At 42.3% G+C, this 16,769-nt stretch overlaps 1 protein-coding gene across 5 annotated transcripts in view; it reads left to right on the top strand.

The window, feature by feature from the left end:
* Positions 1-16,769, top strand: part of LOC126248020 (microtubule-associated protein Jupiter-like) — a 113,508-nt gene that overhangs the window by 84,164 nt on the left and 12,575 nt on the right. The window contains exon 1 of one of the 5 annotated variants that reach the window (XM_049948605.1): positions 13,688-13,783. The exons of the other annotated variants lie outside the window; for them this stretch is intronic. Within the exon in view, the coding sequence (XP_049804562.1) occupies positions 13,722-13,783 (62 nt within the window). The 5' untranslated portion in view covers positions 13,688-13,721. Of the gene's footprint in view, positions 1-13,687; positions 13,784-16,769 lie in introns of those variants that run through there. 5 annotated transcript variants of the gene reach the window in all.

Here is a 16,769-nt window from a genome sequence, read left to right as displayed (position 1 = left end):
TAATATCAATGCATAAATGCTCTCTCAACTTACTGAACAAATAACCGCAAGCTGGACCTTCTTGGATACATGGAGTACACAATACGTACGTTTAGCGATGTTGAAATTACTCTCGTGATGCACACAACATGCACTAAAGATTTTTTGATGAGAAATGAATATTTGTATTGACAGTCTGCCTATTGTGAACAATCGCTTACAGCTGTTCTTCTGACTGCATCGTCAGACAACCTAAAGATCAATGGAACATTCAGACGCGCACGTAATTATTTACGTGCACGTCTGAATGCTCCGTTAATCCTTGATTGTCGTAGAATAGTAAACTGTGTGTCAAAGTAAAGCAGTCACCAATCTACGCTGAACACCGTGTTTCATTAGGCGTTAACGCATTGAACGTAGCACGCCATCGGATACACACAGCTACTGCAATAGACAGTACCGATAAGTGACAAATGAAATTATAAGACCGGCCAGAGATCTATGCTCAGAACGTTGTATATAGTCTGACGCTAGAACTCTTCTCTGTATCATGCCATGCTTTCGGATATGACTTAGTTTTTTCCTGCCCTGGAGTAGTAAAACATAAATAAAATGGAACGTTTCCATTATGTATACCCTGTGACATACGCAGCCGAACATGAATTATTAATTAAATGGCACCAACAGTGGAGGTACAACGTTGTTTTGCTAACTGGGAGATCGTAATAGTGATGGCTTCTTCTTTATCATTGTTGTAATACTTGTATCACTGATATGTGGCATGTACATTACGCACCGTAGTGCCGAACATATATTCTCAAGCTGATGATTGACACCTGCAGTGCGTAACTGGCACATAATCTTTTGTATCGTCTAACTAAGAAATTGTGCGTGCAATTCCGGATCTACCAGGGTGTTGTAAACGAGTATTTCAAAGTTGGGACTTGGTATTTTCTTGAATTCCATTTTGTGTGTTGACGCTGTGTAGAAGTGCTGCACTTGAGCGCAACTTGAGCTCTGGGTAATGTCAGACAATATAAAAATTTAGGCGCTGCTGATACGAAATCAGGATGATGGTGCTAATGAACTAGACTGCATAGCTTTACCACAGAAATGTACAGGTAGTAACAAGCACAGTAAAATGGATACCAGGAACTCGCAAATACGGTCTTCCTCTTATTTATTATGTTGCGCGTAGTTCCCGTTTGAGCGCGTTCAAACGAAGTAGTTTTGGAATCGATCGGCATCGACAGTGGGAGGGGCTCGAGCGTCGTGTGTAGAGCGCAGCGTGTGTGACAATAGGCGGCAGACGCGGCGGGTGGAGAGCCCGTCGCGCCGCCCACGCGGGCCGCCGTAACAAAGGCCGGACGTGGGCCGCCATTGTCAGAGCCTCACGGGCGCCCCACGAGCGGTAGGCCTCCCAGCTCTTTGTTGCCGTAGACCACCACCACCCAGTGGACGACGCCCGCCACTGCCCACTAATTGAGACAGATTCTACTGTCTCGTGTAATTGCTGCTCACCTAGTAGCTCTTTTTACAGACTTTCTTTATTGAATGAAAAGCAGCCAGCCTTGTCAATTGAGAGAGCTCCTTTTCAGTCTTGTACTGTAGTGATTAAATCGTATCGGCCTGTAAAAGTTGCTGTCGTCAGCAGGAGCTTCTTAATTCGAACATTGACAAATTTTATGGATGAGTTTTTTTTCCGTTGGTATTCGTTTCTGTGGCTGAGGAACTATTTACACCTTGTAGCAAAACACTTGTTTCATTATCATTTGAACGTACACCGCAGCTTGAAACTACATTAGTGTGCACAACAAATCATTGCTGTCATTGGAGACCAAATATGAAGTGCAGTGTATTAATGGTTTAGTAAATCAGTTACAGCTGGTTTTGCGGTATTATAAAGGCAGTGTCGGTAAACAGTACTGAAAATCCTCTTTCCTTTTATGAGGAGGATGTTCATAAAGACCTTATTCTAAGCGTAGATGCGCTGTAAAGAGCCTGGCTCGAGTTCTATGCATTATTCTTGGTGCAAGTCTGGTGTCATACTCTCGTTAGCTGCGAGAGTGCACTTTCCGAATTCAGACAGTGTCGCAGGAAACTTGACGAAATCTAACTGAAATAAATCACATACGAACAGGGTTTCTGTGTGTAGACATGCCATGTGTGTAACTCAAATGTTGTAAGCATAATAATTACGGTAGTGAGAAACGAAATACTTACGTATTCTTACTTACCTACCATCCATTACATTCCTATGGATCATTACCGTTGTCAGTACTTACTTTTCCGATGAGTTCTTAGTTCTGCTTGAATGTAAAGCAGTCCTGCATCGAGCGATGCGGCACAGTGCTATGATACTGGACTCGTATTCGGGAGGGCGGAAGTTCAAACCTCAATTCAACCATAGTTTTTTTTTGTGATTTCCTTAAATCACTTGAGGCGAATGTCGGGATGTTTACTTTGAAAGGGCACAGTCGATTTGCTTCTTCATTACGAACACGTGTTCAGTCACTATTGACCTCGTCGCCAACGAGACGTTACTCTTCCTTTCCTTTCTTGTCTTTTGGAAGGAAGGAAGTAAGAAAGAAAGATTAGGGTTTAACGTCCCGTCGGCGACGAGATCATCGAAGGCGGAGCACAAACTTGGATTGTTTTTGTTAAGGATGGGGAAGGCATTTGCATGGAGAGATTTAAGGAAATCACTGAAAACCTAAATTTGGATTGCCGGAGGCTGTTTTGCACCCTCGTCATGAGGGTCCAGTGCGGTAATAAGTGCGCTACCTAGCTCTGTTTGTCTGGTAAGCATTTCTTGGTGTTTGAGGCTGCCTGCGAGCGAGGTGCGCAGTCATTAGGGCAATATACAGCCATCTTTATTTGCCTGTATGCATGGCTTCCGAAGATCACACTAGCCGACGTGTCTGATTCCTTCAGGCGGTCTGATTGTCACACAAGGGGGGGAAAAAAAGTTGAGCTAAAGATCGTTCTGACCAGTGGTCCAAGAGAAATATTTAGGGCTGAAATATAGAATGCGTCGCAAAATGTATGTTGGGTGCAATTCTTCTTCTTCATATCAGACGTGATGCCATAATAGTGGTGCACAATTTGAAAACATTGTTGGTTTTTGCTGATACAGAATACCGACTGCTCGAGGGAGTGTATATTTGGTGCCGATGAATCTTTGTAGTTCACTTTCTTTATCTTAAGGATATAAAGGCTGCGTGTCTAGACAGGACTTTTGGGTGTGTAGACTGTAAGATCAAAGTTACAGTTCATAAAATTTTCTTATGACCTTGAGTACGACATGGAGGGCGATGGCATCGGATTGCTAAGGCGCATTAGTATGAAATTATAGTTTTTCACAGACGGCGAGAAGGTTCCCAGCAGTCACACATCGCATTTTTCCCTATTTTTCAGTTGTAAAGAAAATTCTATTTTGAAGGCTAATTCTCGCCGTTGCTAGGTTAGGTACTGTTCTCGTAAAACCTACGGTCCTCTCGTCTTGAAATCAGTTACCGGTCCTAGAAAATGTGTGCGATGCGGAGTTAATGCATTTACGATGTTTATATTGAAACGGATGTGAGAAACATACGTGACAGAAATAAGCTTCGTAATTTAATGCCGAAGTTTTCCTCCTCCTTTACTGTGAGAAAAATAGTCAGGGTAACTGTTTCATGTAGTTTAGTTTGCCGCTTGTCTGTCAAATTATGGCGGCAGCATCGGTAAAGGGAGAGAAAAAAATACCTCTAATTTGGACTCCCCGTGCAGCTGTGTAACCCTGTAATTTAAAATCCGTTCAGGCGTGGCTCTATTGTGCAACTTCGACTATTGAGATTGGAACATCTTTCGATCTGATTTCCTCTTTGGACGTTTACACAATGGCTCGGCTGATGCAAGATTTACTTCCGCTGTTTGTCTCAGCCACAGCGGAGGACATACAATTAATGATTAGTTTCTGGAGTCACGTGCGTGAATCACGATATTCGGGATGAAATTCACATGTGACGTGACCCTCCGTTAGAGAACGTAACAATATGATCCCTATTACCTGTGCAGTATTTATAAGCGCTTGTAGGTTTTTTTTTTTTTTTTTTGTGCGATGTGGAGAAAAATATGCCCGGCATACATTCGGAGGGTAACGTTAGTACATGTCACGTTTCCATTACACCGATCGGATTCTTTGATATATGTATAAAAAGAATGTTTTCCTGAGTTAACTTTTTCACATTTCCAGAAACAAAATTTGAATTATTTCATGTCCTGCAACCTCAGTTTTTAGAACTGTATACTGATGTTTCTATAAATTATGTAACATGACACTTACTTTCCTTATCTACCAGATTAGATTATTCGGCTCCAGCTTACAGTGTAAATTCGATTGCTGCACTTAATATGTTTAACAGGTTGTAACAAATTTTGCTCATCAGATATATTAATAAGCCTCGGATCTCAGAGTCCATAGAAAAGCCTTCTATAAAGTAAGGCTTCCGTATTACTCGAGGTTTCCTGTCTGAAAATGTAAGAAGCTCGCGTGTCGGAAATTGAGCCTTCTCTTTCAGGTCTCACTATTGTTACAAAGTTTCTTTTAAGGAGAGAACTTTGTGCAAAAAATCGCCGTGTAGTAACTATATGCAATATATACTTTAATATATCACTGATACAATTATTGTTTATTGGAGGGTGACCTGCAAGTTACTTCCGAACGTACACCGTTATCGTCCGGTGTTATTCAGCTGGCGTACAGGTACTGCTGCCGTATATGCGCGCGACCCAGATGACACAGTCCGTTGCCCGAGCAAATTATTTCGGCCTGGCGTGCAGTTGTCTTGGTATTTTAACGGCACGTATACACAAGCACATTCAACGTAAGTATCCTTGTCTTACCTCATCTGGGGAGGGGAATTTCGTTCTGTGGTCGTTTTCCCGGTTGTTGAAATTACTCTCCTCAAGTAATAGAATATTCGTAATGTACACGTACCAGTAAATGATAGCACTAGCACTAGCACTTTCGACGTTGACTATTCCTGTCTTTTAGAATGTGCCTTAAAACTGCGTTAATGTCCCGGACATTACATATTAAAAGTAATGCAGCACAGCGTACCTGCTTCGCATAGCATGACTAATGGAGGGGGATTGACGGGTAGAGCGAAGAAGAGCGTCGTGCAACTGAAATACTGAGTACTTGTGTGGAAAGCTAGTGAACAAGCAGGTCACAGTGGGGAAGTGTAGAGGTAGATGCAGTGGAGAAGAGGAACGAAAAGTGAAAATCGGGTTGCTTGCGCCGATGAGCGTGGTAACATGCCTGTACGTCGCAAAGTGCACATCGTAACGCTCTCCTGTCGCTCTCTTTCCGCGCAAAATCCCCCGCCAGCGAGCTTTCTATTAAACTCGTGCTGTTTGACCGCAACCGAGTGACATGTGATCTTGCGCTGATCACAATTTCCATAATGAGAACGTCATCACGATCTCCATAATGAGAACGTTAAAATATCAGTGTGACTGAAAGTTTGTCCTTGAAATTGCCCTGTGTAGATTCCTGGGTAGCACTATTCTTCAGAGGCTATTCTCATTGTCTGCTGTCGGCAGGGTGTTTGAACAGTAACATACATTTTGAAGTATGTAGGGACAGGGTAATGTTATATTCCAGTACTATGTATTAAACGTAGAAAAATATTGATCTAAAGTTTGTTGCATATTGCGCGCTTATAATAAATTCTGTGTATGGAAAGTGTTGTTTCAGACTCGTTAAAACCCTTTGCTTTACCGTGCGTAGTGGGTTTCCATTTATATAATACTTTTTGCTGATATCACAAACAGTCTCGGTCACTGTTAAAAACTCCATTACTGTCACTGCCCATGACTGTTGGCGTGTACTTAGCTTGTGTGTGGCTGTAAATACTTAGTCAAAGGCAAGCATTCAGCTCTGCTCGACCTTAAGAAGTCCATCTAGGAAATCGGTGCTTTAAAAGGAAGTCTGCTTCTCATATAGCGCACTACTACCGCTTTGAAGGCCGGACAGCGGTTGAAAAGTGTGTGCAGATAGTAAATAACTAAAATTTACGCCACCGGAATGTAAACAGAATTGTACTAGTAGCTCATATAAAAAAAATACTCTCCGTAAATAGAATAGTTTCTCGCCTATGTTTACCACAGCAGATGCTTAGAAACCAATGGTTTTTTATCCTCGTGTGGTGTCCCACACAGTGAAAAATGAGCAAATCTACAGCATCCACAGTCATTGGAATAATGCATCTTGAGAAATGCACACTATATGTCACATTTTCAGTGGAAAAATCGTTCGATGCACACTATAAATTCTTTCACCACTGTAGCGATTAATGTTGAAAAGTACGGTATCGGGTGATAAGTGGATGGGGGGAGGCTTGTGGTCAGTAGTATGCTAACTGTCCTGCAATTTGGCCCTCAGCGTTTTTGGAGCATTGCTATTGCTAGGGTTTTCACCAACAAGCAGCAGGCAGAACCGGCGTGTCACGGCTGATGGTTCTTGCCTGGTTGTCGTTGCTGAGCTAACGGTGAACGGTGCGCATCCGTAGCCATGACCACGGAACGTGCAATCTCCGCACCGGCTCGGCGCGGCTAGCCAGCAGTAGCGCTTCCTAAGTGGACTGCCGCTCATTAGCCGACGGACAAAGCAAGTTTATTAACGCCAACATGGGAGGCGGCTGCTAATAACCTGTACCGAAATTTGCTAGCACTATTTTGTTAGTATCATCTAAACCATCACCCATTCGAAAATTTGATGCATCGACTCATTTCTTTAAAACACCAAAGATGTTAATTTTTTGATGTCGTATAGGGTTTGGGAACTTACAGAACAAGCGACTGTAGAGCAGTTTGTGATAGAAAAACTAAATTCCAGAGCTGTAACTAATAATAAGAGCAGTGTAATAAAAGCAGTGTTGGTAAAAAAGAAACAATGGAAAAATATTTTCAATCTTTGAGGACGAAGTTTGAAGTCGTTACTCATAGCGTAAATGTACTCTGTAGGAGTCCAGGTGCCATTTCCATCCTTTAAAGCTTAAAGTAAATCTGGCATGATGATATTGATGGCTGCCGTTTCCACCTTCTGAATTCCTACACTGTTGCTGGAAATTTTGACTGAAGCTAACGATAAGAAATCGCATACAAAAAGGGATTGTGTGTGTAGATTTGCCATGTGCAGGTGGTGTTTCCTTTGGCCAGTGCTCGACGAATACTTCGGCCTGCTAGGTGTTGACTCGCATCAGTCGCGGATGTGCTTACGTTAGTGTGATGGACGTCACCTTGTTGGAAAATATGGTTAGGTGTCATTGCAGGTCAGTATCGGCCGCAAATAATTTACCTCCTAAAGACAATGCCGGTGTCAGCTATAGAAACGGATAGGGTTACAGTCAGTCATGCTACCCCGAAATACTCGCCGGCACAAGGTTGCATTTACATATTTCGTACTTTCAGCATAAGAAAAGAAGTCTAAGGTTGAAATTTGTGAGGTGTTCAAGAAGGCTAACTTGTAACAAGTCAGCTGTACTAAAGCGTCACCCAAGACGCGAGTTTCCGGGAAGCGCTGAACGTTGAAGCAATTTCCGCCGCCTCCTGTAGCCTTGAGTTGTGTAACGTTGATCTTGCAAATTAAGTGTGGAAGCCGACGCCGGAGAGTGCGAAACGCGATCTTGCACAGCGGCTCCTATTGGATGAGAACTCGACACCGATCACTCGGGCTGGGCTTCCCTCGCTGCTTACGTTACCTCCTCTCTGTATCCTTAGCTGTCCCCACCTACTCACAACATGCGCGCAAAGATGTGCATTTGACTGAGTCTGAATAGGGAAAGGAAGAAAAAATGCCATCTTCTCTGTTGTTACATGAAGACTTGAAAATTATTCGCCCAAGATTACAGGGCGAAGGTTAACATTAAATGTCCCCTCGTCGTAGACCACTGTCTTAGCTAGATAGTGAAACAGAAGGAAATCGACTATGGTCCGTTAAAGGAGCCATCTCAGTATTCCTCTGAAGTGATTTTGAGAAATTGAAGAAAAATTATCGTTATTACTGGACTCCTAATTTGAACCCTGTTCGTACTTATTAAAAATTGACACTGCACCACGCACCATCCACTGGTGTATTGCAGGTTAGGTTTTTTAATCTGCAAGAATCGTAACCATTAGCTTTCTAGAAGATCAAGAAAGAAGTCCTGCTAAAACATCAGTAATTACTGACGGTTTGGATTAGCAGAAGCAGCAGTAACAGTTCCCGACAAAATTCACGACTGGTGATTGTTCAGGAATGTACAACGTGGTTTCGGATATTACTTGATATTTTGAAATACAACTGACGTTCCCTCGCAGATTTCGAAATGTTGCAGTAACAAGCATAAATGAGGTTTCTGTAGGTGTGTAGACTGTTCGGAGGTGAAGAATGTCTTTCTACAATTACGATTCTCGGCATTTAGTTTTTGATTGACAACATAATTTCATTTCTGTGTGAGTCACTGTTGCTTTGTTTCAAAATATAGTGTATGACAAACATTGCTACAGAACATGTCAGCATGCTTTAGCCGACGTACTGCACAAAATACAGGCGTTTAATTGTACATGAAAAATATTCACGATAGAGACAGATTGCGGGATGAATGCTTTCCAGGAACCATCCGGACGTTGAACCATTAGAATTAATACGAGGGTAATCCCAAAAGTAAGGTCTCCTATTTTCTTATAAGTACATAGACCTTTTCATTTCTACAATGGTTTGCATCAGTTTACAGCTTGAACATTAGCTGTTTTTCGACATAATCACCATTTCTGTCGATGCATTTTTGTAGACGCTGTGGCAGTTTTTGTATGCCCATGTCATACCAGCTCGCCGCCATGCTGTTCAGAAAGTTATGAACCTCTTATTTCACCTCGTCGTCGGCGCTGAATCGCTGGGACCACAATTAACGCTGACAGGTACGGTGAGACTGAAAAAACTCAAACTGGCAATTCAGAACCGGAGAAGAGGAATGTTGACCAAGGGCGTACACATTCTCCATGACAACGCTCGCCCACAAATCGCTCGGCAAACCGATGCTCTCCTGCAACAGTTTCAGTTTAACATAATCACCCACCCACCCTATAGTCCTGACTTGGCGCCCAGTGACTATCACCTGTTCCCTACGTTAAAAGAACATTTGGCCAGAAAGCGATTCAGCTCCGACGACGAGGTGAAAGAAGAGGTTCATAACTTTTTGAACAGCATGGCGGCGAGCTGGTATGACACGGGCATACAAAAACTGCCATCGCGTCTACAAAAATGCATCTACAGAAAAGGTGATTATGTCGAAAAATAGCTAAATGTTCAAGCTGTAAACTGATATAAACCATTGTAGAAATAAACAGGTCTATGTACCTAAAAAAAAAACACGTTTGGGATTACCCTCGTATTTTGTCTTGTCCTTCGTAGTACTGAATGATAATTTGCTGAGTTATTGCCTGCCATATTTTAGAGACTAAATTCCATATTTTAGTGACTTAAGTGCACAGCAGTTTTATGCCGACTGTTACAGCCTTACGTTTGAAGACTCATCGTCAATCGGTAGGTTGTAATACAAAGGAAGCTTAGATATTGTGCACAGGATATAAGGAGCGCAGAATTACATTGATTGTATTGAAGGAATATACTATTTAGGCGTTGAACGTTTCCTGAGATATTGACTACTGTTCAATGCTAAGTAATTCTTATCAGCTGTACAGTCAGACGGATTAGAGTTCGGTAGGAGGGGCATCCAGATCACCAAACGACGAGACAGTTTGAGGTTTCCTGCGGTTTGTGTTTGTTAACTAAGGTAAACGGCCTGTTGCCTGTACCATCTGTGACCAATTATAGCTTGTATTTAATGGTGCCGTCGTGGACTGCACGTTAATCTTCTTGCCGTCGAGGTTTTTGAATGTTTACGTTGATCTTTATCAGAATTTCTTATATGCTTTTTTTATGGGAGTGCAAGTCGAGCCTCACTATACGATTTGACGGTCAAGAAGTAATCGGTTTATCGTCTATAGAAAACTATTATCGAAAAGTAAAGAGCAAATTCAGAACATAATAAGCACTAGTGATGAAATATGCATAGTTTCAGTGGACGCTTCATTTGATGGGTGAGGTTCAAAATAATGTAGCAGTGCATTCAGCTCTCGTCATGCGATATTCCTTAGTAACATAGTTACTGGCAGTAACATTTTTGCCCACGAAACGGCGGGGATGTTGCACTAAAAAGGCGAATCATATAGTGCGCTTAAACTTCACCTACCCCTCCAGAACACAATTGGTCTCGCGTACTACGTTGTTAAGTGTCTGGGTGGCTTTGTCCTTCCGTGGTAACACTCATTCAGTGCTAAACTGTATACGCCCGTCTTTTGTGTTAGATTTCTGTGCTATTTTTGATTGTAAGGGAACCGCATTGGCATTTTTCCCTCTTCACAATAAATTCAGACCGAAAGAAATATTCATTAGTTGGTTAATTCATTTCGCCAAATGAACACAGGAAATGTTTCATTTAACTGCGGCTGAATTTTGCGTCGGTGCTCGATAATACTGAAAAGAAAAAAAACTTCCTAAGATTCTGCAGACATTAGGAAGTATTTTCCTTTTTAATGTTTCATTCAGATAATTATGATATAATTGGAAGGAGAAACAGCATTGGTCGTATTTTTTGTTTTGTTTTATTGTCCGCAAAATCGATTTTCGGTCACTTAGTGACCATCCTCAGTGCTGTAATATACAATTAAAATTGGTAGGCACTGGTATCAACAAGCTTAGAGCGATCACATAAACTTGCTCAGTTTACTAGTGCCTACCAATTTTAATTGTATCTTACAGCACTGAGGATGGTCACTAAGTGACCGAAAATCGATTTTGCGGATAATAAAACAAAAAAAATATGACCAATGCTGTTTCTCCTTCCAATTGCATCCATTATCTGGTCGTGGTGCACAGAACACTCCATGGAGTCGCCAATCAAGATATTTTTTATTTTTCATCAAAACAGACGGAAAGTCCTATTTTAGTTTCGTTGATTCAGAATAAAGAACGACAGTCAGGCTTCAAATACCGACTGTAAAACCTTCTTTGATGATACTTGTATCAACCTTCTACAAGATATGATTTTATGGTTCGACGAGCTCTAGTATGGAAAGTCAGACCTGTCACGTGGGCCACTGAATGTAGACCTTGAAAATACCTAAGTTTTCGGAAATAGTGTGCTCAAACTGTGGTACGTACCTGTGCATTCAAATTTGTGGTGGCTGACAGTCAAGTTGGTATCCCACCGCTGTCTAGGTCGTCTCCAGACACCTATTGGCTGGTCATGGGGCCACGGTCAAAGCTGGACTCATAACTAAAGACAATACCACTCCAGTCAACGAGATCTTAGGGCGAAAACTTGTCTGGAAACGCACCGGACAGAGGTGGGATACCAAACTGACTGTCGCCCGACAACCAGGAGTGATGGTCTCAGGTGCCATTTCTATCCATAGCAGAACCCCTCTGGTTGTCATCCGCGCCACCCTTACTGCCCAGCAGTACGTCGACGATATTCTACGCCTCGTTTCGATGCGCTTCATCACAAGCCATCCTGCGCTTAAATTTCAGCAAGATAATACCAACCCGCACACGGCGAGAGTTTCTACTGCTTGTCTTCGTGCTTGATAAATCCGCCCTTGCACCCCCAATCGAGGACGTGTGGAGCATTATGGGCAGGGTCCTCCAAGCAAATCGGGATTTTGACAATCTAATGGGCAGTTACACCGAATTTGGCACGATGTCCCTCAGGAGGACATCCAACAACTGTCAATTAATTTCAAACCGAATAACTATTTGCTTCTACTTGCTTAAGGGCCACAGGTGGACCAACGCATTGAACTGCTCAGTTTGTGAAGCTCTTTCTATTGAATTAATCATACAACTTTTCTGAAATTGTAATAGTTTGTTTGTCCATACATTTACATCTCAGTTACTGATTTCCGTCCCATTAGATGAATTCCTTCATGGTGCGTCGTTCTTTTGTCTGAGTATGTTGTAGTGTTGGTGTAAATGGTGATTGCGTACTGGATTATTTTACCAGAATACATAAGATGTTTAACCTTTCACCTTCGAAATGTCACTTTTCTTTGCTTTATTGGCTTACACTTTCCTTGAAACAGTTAACATTTTTGAGGTTATGAGTGGAAAGGCGAGACTACTGGATTTGTACCATAGGCGCGGCAAACAGATGGCCCCTGGGGAAAGTGTTAGCGTCTTGTAGTTCTTGTGTTCTCACTATAGCTTTCGCTGTCCATCCAGTATGTTTATTTCATAAAATTTGCGTCTGCATTGTGAGAACAGTGAAAAAAGCGACTTGGTGAACGGCTTTCGCCGTGCCACCTTCACCGAGAAAAGGCGCAGAAACCATTCCAATGCAGACGCCGGGCGGACAGCTGCGAATTGGCTTCTGGAATGTCTGAGTGCATTTTAGTGGCTCGCTGCTTAGTGTAGGAGTGGACGATAGACGAACCCTGAAAAATTTTGATGCCCTATCGCAAGCAGATGCCTACTTACCCCCGATACCGGGAGGAATTTCGAAATGATTGGCTGGATACTTCAGTGGTTTCTCTAAATCTGCTACACTTTTGTAGGTTTCACTCGGCATCGATCTATAGTAACGAACGTGTACGCTCAGCAGAGATACAGCTGTTTTGTCGCAATTATAGAGCTACATGGAAGAACAGTTCTCTCTCTCTCTCTCTCTCTCTCTCTCTCTCTCTCTCTCCCTCCAATCTCCTCTCCAGAAGGTTGAGCTTAGTACTTTCAGCGAATTCTCTGTATGGCTGGAAATTACAAATCGTTATACAGACACTGTATCTCCTTGTTCAATCGCTGCGTAACCTCCACCCCATTCTCATTGGTTGTTGTGAATTAACAAGACATTTTATGGGAATACTACAGGTGGATTGTAAATCCCATGCCGCAGGAATTGCTTTCCATGAATTATTCTTGTCTAATTACAACTCGATACCTACGGCACTAGAAGCGAGAGCAAGGAAGGAAGGGGGAGAGATTTAACGTCCTGTCGGGAGAAGGAAAGTAAGAGATTAGCCAATCTGTTTGGGAATCGGTTTACCGATAGAGTTGTTTGCGACTTCTCTCACTACACGGATGTTCGTATTGAAGCATAAATGTCTTCTTGTAAATAAATTTGTTTAGTCCACCTGCTTATCACCTAACTTCAGCTGTGTGAATGAAGCCAGATAGATGTCTACATCTTCCTGGGGCAGTTCTCAAGTACATATCGGTTTGCCCCTTAGTCGGATGAAATTTGGACACACATTCATGACTCGCATCTTGTAAGTATATTACGCGAAATTCGGAATGCACATGGAACATCCCTCGTGAAATACGAAAATAGTATCTCGTTTTCGGAGCGCGCTAGGAATTTATTTTGGCGTGATACTGCAACTGACGAAAAAGACTGTGTGCCATTGCATCTCTTGACAGAGGACTTCATTTGCAGTTTTTGGGGCAGAGTGGTGGCTAACTATATATAGTGTGTGTTTTGGTGCGCGCTGGGCGTATCGACGTCGAGAGCCCCCCGCCGTCCTGCTGGGTAGGGTGAACGAACGGTACGCCGCGTCGCGCCGCGCCGCTTCCAGGTGGAAGGGTGGAGAAGGGAAGGGAAGGGAAGCAGTCTATATAAGCGCGCGGGAGGCGGCAGGCGCGCAGTTGCTCGCTACCAGGCGTCATGGCGGTGTACGCGGCATATCGACATATCGAGCTCGACAACGTGGGCTACGGCAAAAAAAGGTGAGGCTGCAAGCATGCGCTAGTCAGAAAATTTACATAGTCTGACTGCGCGAAATACCACTAGCGACACTAGTGTTAATTCCCTTTTGCATATCTTATATTCCGCCCCCCCCCCCCCTCCCTCCAACAAAGATACGTGGGAGGCTTCGCACTTCAAATTATCCTGCAACACCTTTAGGAAAAATTTAATTAGTCCACCAAAATACTAAAACTTAAGTGCTTACGATGGACGTCTCTTGTCCTACGCTGAATTCCTCGTCATAAGAAAAAGAAAAATTGCTGACGATTGTCTAGTGGTATGTATGTAACACTACAATATTGTTAATATTTTATCGCTGTGTTGTGCCTAAATTTTTGTCTCCGTTAAATCCAGAGTATAAGCCTAATTTTTTCTGTAGTGATAACTCTTTTGAGACAGGAGTTCATTGTGTGATTTGTTCATCGAGAAAAACTGGAGAAATAATTTCCGGACAGTTATTTTCAGATAAAAGTGTTGGTTTCTTTCGCCATTATATATTCGAAACGCTGGTTGAAACAGCATATGCTTCATTTTTATGTCTGGTATTATTGTCACAGTGTGTGTTGGGAGAGTGGGGGGCAGAATGGGGTGCGCTGCGACGCGTGGTTGGCGCTTTTGAGTGCAGCAGGCGAGGGGTCCCACCAGACTGTCTGTTCTTATTCTGTTTTGACTTCCGCGCCAGAACCGGAACAGCCCCTGTTGGATGCGTAGGGTTCATTATTAAGGCGTCGAATGTCACTCTACTGTTCTAGATATTTTTCCTCTCTTTAGTGAATTCCGTTCAAATACTGGATTTTAGTTAGGAGAGTGCAGAATTTAACTGCTTCCACAGAAAGCGGATTATTTAAATTTTCTGTTACTGTAATCAAATTCCCGGGTTTGATTCCCGGCGGGGTCAGGGATTTTCTCTGCCTCGTGATGACTGGGTGTTGTGTGATGTCCTTAGATTAGTTAGGTTTAAGTAGTTCTAAGTTCTAGGGGACTGATGACCATAGATGTTAAGTCCCATAGTGCTCAGAGCCATTTGAACCATTTTTGTAATCAAAAAAACGCGAAATTTGCGTAGCCTATCGCATTTGACAATGCAAGTAGTCACACAGTTGGTGTACACCTATCTTCAGCGCATTTCTCGTGTGTTTTAGATTGGTGCAGTGAGTGGAAGTGGCAACGCTCCGAAAAGAAATAACAAACGGACACAGCGCATGTGTCGCGTTATGCGTGTTCTGCGTTGACCCTGATGCGTTTTCGTGCGTGTGGTTGTTTTTATTGCATGTGCCTCGCGCTAAACTTTACCAATATAATAGTGTTATATTAAGGCAAGTTATCCCATCCCTGTTTCTACATTTGGTCGCTAAGGATTTGCGATTTTTAGACGACATGTTTATTAAGCCACGTCATTCTCATGGACGTTGACTTGGCTCCGTTGAGGAATGTTTAGTATGAAGGTCTAAAGTAACAATATTTACACGTTTTGTCGGCTTCGACCAAGTTTACACAGCGGTTGTTAAAAAGAATGGTATAAAGAAGATTGTAGTTTGCAGACGATGGAGCTACAGATAGTACGATTTGAACTTTTTTTGTCTATACATAAGGGATTTTCAGCAGCACCATGTAAGCCCGGTCGTCGTGTAGTTGTACTGTGGAAACGCTAACGTGAAGTACAGACTAATATTCTGAGAGTTTGTACATTATTGTTAAGTTGGTGATCCTAAATGCCCACAACATAAATAAATCAGTTTCTTTAAACGTGTTTTACTGAGTCAAAGTTGTTCTTGATGAAATGTGAAGTTCTTAACCCATGGTTATGATATTCAAACGCTTGTAACTGAATGCTTGTGACCTGTCGCGCGAAAGAAAACGGTCGATGTAAAATTGCACAACTCCACCTTGGTTCAGTACAGCCCCACAGATATCCATAAATAGCTGGATGACTGTTTCAGACAGAAAAGACTATTCACCTCTATGTATAACGTCACCATGTGGTATTAACGCTAAATTTCAGGTTGGTTTAGTTAGTTCTACATTTAAGTGGCACTAAAAATCGTAATGTTTCCAGCAATAAAATGGCGATACTGTTCAGTTTGTCTGTGTCGAATCAGTGGTGGTTTCGCTTTGATAACGCACTCGTACGTATTTGCTGAAAATAATCAATCATGCGTCTGTACTGTGTTCATTGGAACCTATACATAATACTAGCGAGAAACTTAAATTACTACTTGAAGACTTATTTGGGGAGGCTCTATTCATAAAGTTCGAATGATACGTAAGAGGAGGTATAAAACTATTAAATAACCTGTAATTTTCATACACAGTTTTACGTCTCATTGGTGCTTGCTCTTAGATAAGACCTCTTCACCAGGCTACTGTGGATCTCCTCAAACTTTGGGACGCTAAAGATCGACTTTCCACTCTGCAATACGAATAGATTCTAAGAAGCATAATATATGCTATCTGATGAAAAGTATATGGACATTAAAGTGAGATGTGTCCACCCTTCGCCTTTCTGCCAGCGTGAACTCTTCTGGGGACACTTTCAGTGAGGTGTCTGAATAAGTCTTCGGTCCAGACTATATGTCAATCAGGTTCCTTGCAGAGTATGCTGATGCAGTAGCTTCATACTTAACAATTGTAAACAATCCCTTGCTCGACGAAAGATCCACACCCAAGGACTGGGAAGTTGAACAAGTCACACCAATATTCAAGAAAGGTGGTAGGAGTAATCCACTAAATTACAGGCCCGTATCATAAACGGCGACATGCAGCAGTATTTTGGAGCATATATTGTGTTCGAACATAATGAATTACATCGAAGAGAAAAGTCAATTGACACACGGTTAACACGGATTTAGAAAACATCCTTCTTGTGAAACACGACTAGCTCTTTACTCACACGAAGTGTTGAGTGCTATTGACAAAGGATTTCAAATTGATTCCGTATTTCTAGATTTCCACACAAGCTACTTGTAG

Source organism: Schistocerca nitens, chromosome 3, assembly GCF_023898315.1.
Source record: "Schistocerca nitens isolate TAMUIC-IGC-003100 chromosome 3, iqSchNite1.1, whole genome shotgun sequence".
Taxonomy (NCBI): Eukaryota; Metazoa; Arthropoda; class Insecta; order Orthoptera; family Acrididae; genus Schistocerca; species Schistocerca nitens.
The sequence above is the reverse complement of the archived record's forward strand: the minus strand, read 5'-3'. Positions and strand labels throughout refer to the sequence as shown.